Source organism: Haplochromis burtoni, unplaced genomic scaffold, assembly GCF_018398535.1.
Source record: "Haplochromis burtoni strain Fernald_Lab_line unplaced genomic scaffold, NCSU_Asbu1 Contig_567, whole genome shotgun sequence".
NCBI classification, from domain to species: domain Eukaryota; kingdom Metazoa; phylum Chordata; class Actinopteri; order Cichliformes; family Cichlidae; genus Haplochromis; species Haplochromis burtoni.
The window spans coordinates 246,612-255,984 of record NW_024582928.1 but is presented as its reverse complement, the minus strand read 5'-3'; the positions used below and the strand labels follow the sequence as shown (position 1 = coordinate 255,984).

The following is a 9,373-nucleotide window of genomic DNA, read 5'->3' as shown; positions in this document are numbered from 1 at the left end:
CTACTAAATATCACTATTTTCACAATTTTATTGGCAACTTCTTGCTTGGTTGGACCTTGAATGAAATAGAGAGCAGCTTTGTTTTTCTGTTTTTGCACAGGCAATATTATTATGGAGTATTATGCAAACGTGATCAAATACCTCTTGGGTTCAAAATGAACTTTCAGTTAGCGTGATTGCTGAGTTTTGGGCGTCATTCAGAAGTTCAAAGAGGGAAAATATGGATGTTGGGAATCTTGGATTTTCTTTTACAATTATTATCAGCAATAAATCTGATTTCCATTATGTTCACTGACTTTTACCTCTGTTCTTTCACAACGTAAGAGACATTTAGCCAAATTGTTGTTCTTACTAGGAACAACCCATGGTTAATGATTTTGTTCAGAATGCCATTTGCTGGTATTTATAGTAAATCCTTCTTTTCAGTTTCTACAAAGCGTCGCAGGAAGCAGGACCAGTGTTGCAGCCATCTGAACTCCCTCTCATCTATTAAGTACGCCATTGTTTTCCTCTACATCCTGGTTCTTCTCACCATATTTGGACTTTGCCTTGCAGGTAAGGTGTGTGTGTCAGTGGATGACTTTGACAACAATTTATGATGTTTAAGAAGCTCTTAGGAGCCTCAAAACAGACACTGAACAGTGATCTAAGAGAAATCTTTAAGTCAAAGGTTCAACTTTATCTCTTATGAAATCAGTTGAAAGCTATTAACTTCAGTTCAAGCCACTAACACTACATATTTTGATAATCTCCTTATAAAAGATATAATAAAAAGAATGACATAACGTGAGAAGAAGAGCATCATAAAAAGGTCACATTTTTCTGCCTCCGTCTCACCCTACCCTTTATATCCTGTTCTTTCACAGCAATCCTCTGAATGTCCTCTCTAACAACATCCAAACATCTTCTCTGGTGTATATAGTCTTCCTCTTCTCCTCAAGCCTGGCAACCCCACATTCATTATTCTTTGCCCAATTTATCCAATATCCCTCCTCTGCATGTGGTGACCTATTGTACAGATACTCAAGATATTGTGTTTATTTGGAAACTCTGTTCTATTGGAAAAACTGAGAGTTTTTCCTGTGGAAGTTGAGCAAATCTGCACTCCTATAACTCCTGCTGTGCTTTTGTTCTGATGTTTTGCTTGTGTGCATGCAACGAGGTGTTTATTTAAAGTGAAAACCGTTTAAATAACACAGAGAAGGCAGTTTTGTTTGTTCAGCTCGCATGAATAAGGTTTGTGACTGACTGGATATCAAATGATCTTTCAGCTGTTCTGGATCAGTTTTTCCAAATGCTTTTGCCAGCTGAATTCAACTACACTTTTGCACCAACCATTATGTTTCAAATGCAATACATCCTCATAAATGGCAAAACAGTTTGTTTGTTTGTTTGTTTGATTGCCTTCACATTTGCAAAGACAGGATCTCTGCTCTGTATAAAAACCTGCAAAAGTCAGTTTTGATACGTTTTTACATGTAAAAAAAAAAACGTGCTTTCTTTAGTCACCGAGTAATTTGTTAATTTGGGTAAAAATAGGCCATCTTATAACTTTGATGACTTAAGAAGACCAACCTTTACTATGTTTAGCTGTTCTTCTGTTTTCTTTGTTACGTGGAGTACACATCTGCTTCAGACCTTTCTGTAAAGTCAGATTTTCTTTGCATATGTTCATTATCATTATCATTGGCATCAAAGTCATAGTAATACTGGGCTTTTAATCATTTCTTGAACAGTTATTTTTCCAAAAGACATAGAATGATTGTACACCGTACATCTTTAAATATTTAAAAAAAACAAACAACATGGATTGGGTGCACAGGAATTTATTTTGGAAATCCGCAGAGGTTTAAAAGTAAAAATACAGGGTCAAGCATATATTGCCTACTAACTTTTTGTTAAATTTGCCTTAGAGAACTGCTCGACCGGATGCTTTGCTAGTCATCAGTACACTTCTGGCATTATTTTTGGGGGATATTCTGACCTTGACAAAATTGTTAGTTAATTAAAATTAGTCTGTGTGCTAGCAGACCTGTCTTTTGCATAGTCTACAAAATCTTCAGCTGTGAGATCTAGGATTTGGGAAGCCCATTCCAGAAGCTTAATGGCTATTTATTAAAAGAAACAAAGGAACGAAATTCAAGGATCATCACCACTTTGCCAGGGTCATAAAAAGACCCAATCGGTTACACTCAGATCAAAGGAAATTTCTTAGGATGCTCAGAAACGATGCAAGAACCATCAAGGCTAAACCTGCCATGAACTGTAAACTGCTGGAACACCAAACTAACTAGAATGAGTCTTTTATCACCGTAGCCGACCACGAAAGATGCCCCTGCCGTAAAATCAACATCTTAAAGCTTGACTGAAACACAATTGGCTGCTCCAACAGGACAATGAACTGACAGGACACCTATTAACAATGGTTTTGGAAAAAAATAGCTTGTAAAAGTTAGGTCCATGCCAACAAAGATCAAGTATTCAGTCAGAATTATGCCAGAAGCTTGGTGATAGCTCACAAAAGCATTTGGTCAAGTTGTAACTGGTTAAATCACATTTAAATAAATATGAATATAGAAATTTTTGTATTTAAAATGTTAGTACCAATGGCAAGGTTGCATTAGTGTTTACTTGGTGTGGCAGAGGTGGACATTTCAACAGATATGCTGTTTGCATTTAATTTGTTGCTTATAGATAATCATTTACCCATTAAATTTGATTAGTTTTCAAACACACTAAATTAGTATTACTTAGTGAGTCACTATTTTTATTGCTTTTTTTGCTTGTTTTGTTTTTTCATATTAGATGAGCAACTCCACAATCTTCCCTTTGTCACTGAAAAAGTTCTGCAGGTTGGGAACGGCTGCTGTAGATGAGACACATTTATCCTCAGTTTGTAGAAAATCTGACAGAGAGGAAGAGAAAAGTAGAGCGTAACAAAATGTGGCTGTAATGTCTTGGACACATGAAGGAAGTGATTTTATTGTCCGTCATTTACTCTCTGTCATGTAGATTTAAGGTTGAATTATAATGTAGGACACACACACACACATTACACACTTACATCATAGAAACCCATTTAGTTAGCTTTAAGTAACACTTCGGGATGCAGTCTGAAACTACTCCCTCTTAAACTGTCTGATCTCGTTAAGAACTGAGAACATGCATGCACAATATGAATGAGCAGTCATTTGAAGTACAGCCAATGTCCAACAAAGTCATGATGCTGATTTTATTGCCTCAGTTCATTTGACAAAATTAGATTTTTAGTTTGTACAAATGTTTTTGTGCCAAATATAGTATCAGTTTCTATAACATTAATGCAACTTTTTCTGTCATCTTCTAATCAGAGTTGTGAAGTCATTTTTTTCAAATGCAATATAAAGTTGACCTTTAGCCCTCTCCGGCGTCTCTGCTCCTACTGCAGAACTCGACACATGTGCGACAGGTTTAAACCTAATTCCCACATGTGACAGCTCTTCTAAAGAGATAAAGCAAGACAGTGATTTCCTTTGACCTGTATGGTTCCCATATTGCCATTAATCCACAGCTGTGCGTTTGCACAGAACTCCACTATATATATATTCTGGGTGATGATAAACAGCACCACCTTTGAACTGGAGTTTCAGCTTTTTTTATTTATGACATTGTATCCTGTTCTTAGCTGGCAACTGATGTGGTCTTCTGTGGTAAAATGTAATCTTACAGCAAACAAAGAAAGTTTAATTTTACCTCAGATGTTGCTGAATCCCATTTTCTTGAAACTGTAGGTTATTGTGCTTTTCTTGGAAGATAAACTCATGCACAAGCTCAGTGCTGTTCTGTAGCACACCGATTATCAAATTTACTTAAAACGAAGAAGTTGAAACTAGAATCCCAAACGTTTCTCTGGCAAAAGGCTCTTTCATGTTTCTTCTGATGAACAGCCAGTGACCATCATTGGTACAACATGTAGCGACGAGGAGAGATTAGTCATTCCCTTACTCACCAAAACATCCTCCAAGCTTACAAAGCTAGAATTGTCTTAAAAGCATAACATGTTTTCATGATCGGCACAACATAAGCGAAACAGAACAGTGGAAATTTGGACGTGTGAATTATGGGGGAAATTAGCATGAGCTGTTGTGACTTCATATCAGGCAGTCCTGTAATAAATTCCAGTATCTTCTGAGCTGTAGTTCCACCTCCTCCTGGTTAATTTGCAGGTGGGAAAAAAAAACCCCACTGGCATTGTGCCACAGCGGTCACATGGCCAATTCATTTGTATGTGTCCGTGAATGAGACAGCCTTTAGAGGTGTGTCTAACTTTATGGCTGTTACCTTCTGTGAACCCTGCTGTGGCCTCCTTATAAATGTCAGCTCAGCCATAACAGGAGAGGAAGATACAGACAAACAGAGACTGAAAGAAGTTGTGAGTGCAGAGAAATAAGGGGAGATAAAGTAGATAAAGAAGAAGAAGCAACAGATCAAGAAGTTTGCTGTCTGGCTCCAAGTCAGCAGGATCCTGGCGGAATCGACTGCTCACACTAATCCTAATTTCATTTCAAGGCACTGCTCTCTCTGAGCCACCCACTCATGCCGTAACCACACAACTGATGCCATTTAATGGTTGTGGCTCTGTGTGTATTCCCAGGCACAGAGATGTAGTTAAGAGTTTGGAACTGCTTTGCTGTTGTCACTGAGGTATTTAGTTATTTAAAGCTTTTAGATGAAGTTGTTTTAGAAAAGCAATCAAACCAGGCTTTTCAGACGACCTCTCCTAAATTAAATGCCGCCATCCAAAAGCTAAGTGGCTCCAGCTAAGTGTACGGGAGGCCCCTTTGCAGCACACATATGCCAAGTGCACGTACAGACACATTCAAAAATGCTGCCAGTTTTCTGTGCAGTCCACATTCTCTTGTTGCTTGAATTCTCACTTGACTTTGGCTTCTCTTTTTTTTCCAGTGCTTATGTTGCCTTCTTGGCCTTTTCCCTCTGAAACAAAAAGCCTCCACTGTCTCCTGTGCATTCAGACACATTTATATTTGATTTTCTTCCGGACTCATTATGCATTATGCCTTGTCATTGAAAACATCTGCATTATTGTCATAAGTATAATGTAGTGTCTTCTGTGTCAGCGCTTCTAATTCTAAATCTTACATTTGGACAAGTGAATGATGGAAGGGTCGTAAACAGAAACAGAGTCGAGTAAAAGCCAAATGAAAGAGGATAAAAGAGCCAGATGAATCCTGCTCCATTTATTATGTGGTGAAGAGTTGCCTCGTCAGTTTTTTACTCCTACAAGGTTCCATGCAGATAGCAGAGACCTCTGTCCCCGCAGCATGAGAGAGATGGGTCTGCCAAAATGTCCAGACTTTTAGCAGATCAGAGAAGTATGTTAGAGAAACCTTTGTCTCTCTGTAGTCACTTATTTTGACTGACATGCTTCAAGAGCAGGGTAGATTCTTGAAAGACATGCTTGCCTTTTGAGCTGAACTTGGCTAATGTGAATGTATGTCACTCTAAATGGTGCCAAGATGGGAATTGATTTTTAAGACTTTTGTTCCCAAAAGTCCAAAGAAGAGAGGGTTGTGGAGAAGTGGTTCTCAACTTGGGTGATGTGACCCTCGGCCAGATAAATTAGAGCGCTTTCCACATCATTAGCAGGATACTAAGGAGAAACTTTCTCTTTCATACATATTGCAACATTTAATTTATTTTGACTTATTTCCTGTCTTTCTTTTCAGGTTCTCGTCTGTAAAACAAAAAGTGTTAGAAAAGGTCCCACCTTAAATCCCACACATTCAAGAAAGCTTAGTTAACATTTTAAGAATGGTTAGGAAACACAGTTATTCTTAAAAGACTTAGTCCTTGGTAGGAATTGAAGGACCCTAAAGCAAACAGTTCTGTGGTCATAGTATCTTAGAAATAGACCCATTAATGATCCTTACTTGACTTTGAGAAGCACTGATTGCATTTGTAAGTTTTCAAAAGATAAAAAGAATGAGAATGAACATAAAGCCATCTTGCATTCTTGCTAAATAGTGTTAAAAAAGTGGGGGAAAAATATTGATCTTTTCAGAAATCTTTTTGATTTTTACTGTTTTTAATTGTCTGACATGTAAGACATAGGCAGCATATATCCTCAGAAGAAACCCTCTTTCCTCTGTGTGAAGGACTGGGATGTTTTTGGTTGCATTTTGGCCAGACAGTGCAGCTAATACCTTGCTCTACATCTGGAGTCAGTTCTTGGCTGACTTCAGATGCACCTAACAAACACATTTAATAGCTAGAGATTGGCCCATATATGGACTTGCAAACAGAACCTAAGTTGATAACTGTCAGGGTGTTTGAGACAAGAGTGTTATGCTTGTTATGCATAATCTCTGTTTATGAGCTTGATAGGTATCCGACCATCACTGCTTACTATCATACGCACGACCATGAAAAAACATTGCAGAAGTGCTGTATGGCATATTTCTGGGTCATTTGATTGAGGTCAGTTTATAATTTTATTGCATGCACTAGTTCACTATTGCAATATATACAACAGTTCCTACAGCTGTAGCATTTAGCATGTACTATATGATGGAGAATTGGCATAGATCATGAAAACTGAGTCATATTTTCCAGTTGGTAAAAAAACATGGAGCTCACAGGTTTCGCTCCAGTGGTCCCGTTTTCCTTTGCTAGTTAACTGCTGGAAAACATGATGTTATGTTTGTTGTTTTTTCTTTTAAGCCATGAAATCTTGCAACAAGAGTTTGAGTTTTTTCGCTGATACTGTTGGTACTACACAAGCATGTTCTTGGCAAGTGGAAATGGGCAATAGGCCTCATGTCCTGAAACAGCTGTGGTTTATTTTGGTTTTTCGCCTTCATATTAATTGGGTTTGGTCATGGTTATGTTATCATAATTTTGTGTTTTGCATCAGTTTTCCCTGCTGCAGCTAAATTGTGCTTGGCCTTAAAGAAAGTAGATTATTGATGGAAAAATATCAACTGACAGCTATGACCTGCAAGCAGAGGTTTGCCTTGGAATGAACATTGGAAAACTGGACAGAATTTATCATGATCATAAATCAACAATGTTAAAATATTTTGTATTTTCATAAAGTTGCTTTTCACGACAGAGCGACTATCATTTATAATCATAAATCATTTCATTTAACTTTCATGTTAAAAGTAATGTTTTGTTTCTGTGTTATCCATGGCTGTGCAAGATCACAGATACAAACAGTGGAAATGAGCTTCCTTCAGAGAGTAGCGGGGCAGTCCCTTTAATGATAGGGTGAGGAGCTCAGTCATTTGAGAGGGACTTGGAGTAGAGCTGCCAATCATCTACATCAAAAGGAGCCAGTTGAGGTGGTTTGGGCATCTGGCTAGGATTCCACCTCAAGTCCTCCCAATGAACTAGTGGCGGTGGCCAGTGAGAGGGAGGTCTGGGCACCTCTGCTTAGACTGCTGCTCTCTGTAACCTAAACCCAGATAAATGGCAGAAAATAAATTGACTACTTTACTTGCCTACTTATTTTAGTGTGTAAGTAGCTGCCTGGGTTTGTGGAATACTCACAACCTCCAATATGTTAATTCATGTTTACAGGCATTAATTTAAATTGTAAATTAAATTTTTATTGATTTTTCATATTCATGAAAACTTTTTTAATCCACCCAGTGTTTTATGTAATAATTCACTTTAGTGTTCACAAAATTAATGCTTTCTATGTTTGAAGTGCAAACACAGCTTTATGTTGAACTTAATTATTTTATCACCACACCTGAGACCACAGTTCAAGTTACAGCAGTTATGACTTCTTTTCAAGCTCTGTTTTATTCGTTGGCCCATTAACCCATCCTGTCTGGGTAAAATATTTGCTACAGACAAGTCATATTGTCATGGACTTGCTGTGTGCTAGGCAGGATGTAGGACCCAAACGCAGGACCCATAAACAAAAGGGCGAACTAAAAGAGGCAGCTCTATTTTGTCTGTAAATAACACAGCACGGTGGCACGGTGGTTAGCACTGTTGCCGCACAGCAAGAAGGTCCTGAGTTCAATTCCAACATCAGGCCGGGGTCTTTCTGTGTGGAGTTTGCATGTTCTCCCCGTGTCTGCGTGGGTTCCCTCCGGGTACTCCGGCTTCCTCCCACCGTCCAAAGACATGCAGTTTGTGGGGATAGGTTAATTGGATAATCCAAATTGCCACTAGGTGTGAATGTGAATGTGTGAATGGTTGTCTGTCTCTGTGTGTTAGCCCTGCGACAGACTGGTGACCTGTCCAGGGTGTACCTGTACAGAGGCACGGACTTGACACTGAACAGAGGGAACACGGAGCACAGGGACAGGAGTCACAAAGTGCGACATGAGACACGAGTGACTGAGGAACAAGAAAATAAACATGAAGACAGAACTAAACCTACACTAAACATGAGGGGCACACGAACAAACCTCAAGGGTCATCAACCCATGACACATATACATCCTGTTAAAATACTTTATTTACAAAGTAGTGCTAACACAAAAAAATACATGGCAATTTTTATCCATGAACCACAAACGTATACAAATGTGCCTTCTCATGACTCTATTTGATGTTACAAATATTTTAATAACATTCAAGCTCCTGTGATAGTTGCTGAAAGTACTAGAATGAGTTTAACTGTGATTAAGGATTTCTTGTGTGCTTTATCTAACTCACATTTTTCTGTGTTGAAGGTCCCTTTCTATTCTGTTTATAGCCGCATGTTTTTAAGTCCTCCATATGAAGATATTTTTGCCCGAATTTTTCTCCTGGACTAACATAAATTGTGATCTGTGGGACACAACTGAGGCACAGGATGCCAAAAACCTGACCGTTAAAAAAAGAGAAAAAAAAAACAGTGACCGGCTCTTTTTAGCCCAACCACAAGCTTTAGCTTACTTTAGCTCTTCTGAGGATATTTAAAAGACACACTCGTAATCTTTATTATTCAAGATTTTTAAAAAAAACTGCCTTTAATCTAGACCATATGTGTCAGACTAAGTTGGTCAGTATAAAAACTCTCTGAGGGTAAATCTGACACCACAAACTGCCACTCCTAGCAACTTTAAAGACAAACTTTAAAGGTCTTAAATCCCTTTCTTGTGGAAACAATAAGCATTCTGGCTGTGGAAGATGAGGTGTTTCTGACCTCAGTCTGTTTATGTTTTACACGTGTAAGACATACTGTTCCCAAACACACATCGCATGCAGGAGAGTAAAACCTCCATCACATTGTACATAGTGTAGTTATGACCGCAAATAACTACATGAGTAGAAACATAGTACATTTAAATATGTAATAAACTTTATCATAGTCATAATATAAAACATGCATAGTCTTTCCAAATAATACCACAAACACATTGGGATATAG

At 38.2% G+C, this 9,373-nt stretch overlaps 1 protein-coding gene across 1 annotated transcript in view; it reads left to right on the top strand.

The window, feature by feature from the left end:
- scara5 (scavenger receptor class A, member 5 (putative)) overlaps nt 1-9,373 on the top strand; it is a 110,116-nt gene that overhangs the window by 15,175 nt on the left and 85,568 nt on the right. Inside the window, exon 3 of the mRNA XM_005947969.3 lies at nt 427-555. Within this exon, the coding sequence (XP_005948031.1) occupies nt 427-555 (129 nt within the window). The remainder of the gene's footprint in view (nt 1-426; nt 556-9,373) is intronic.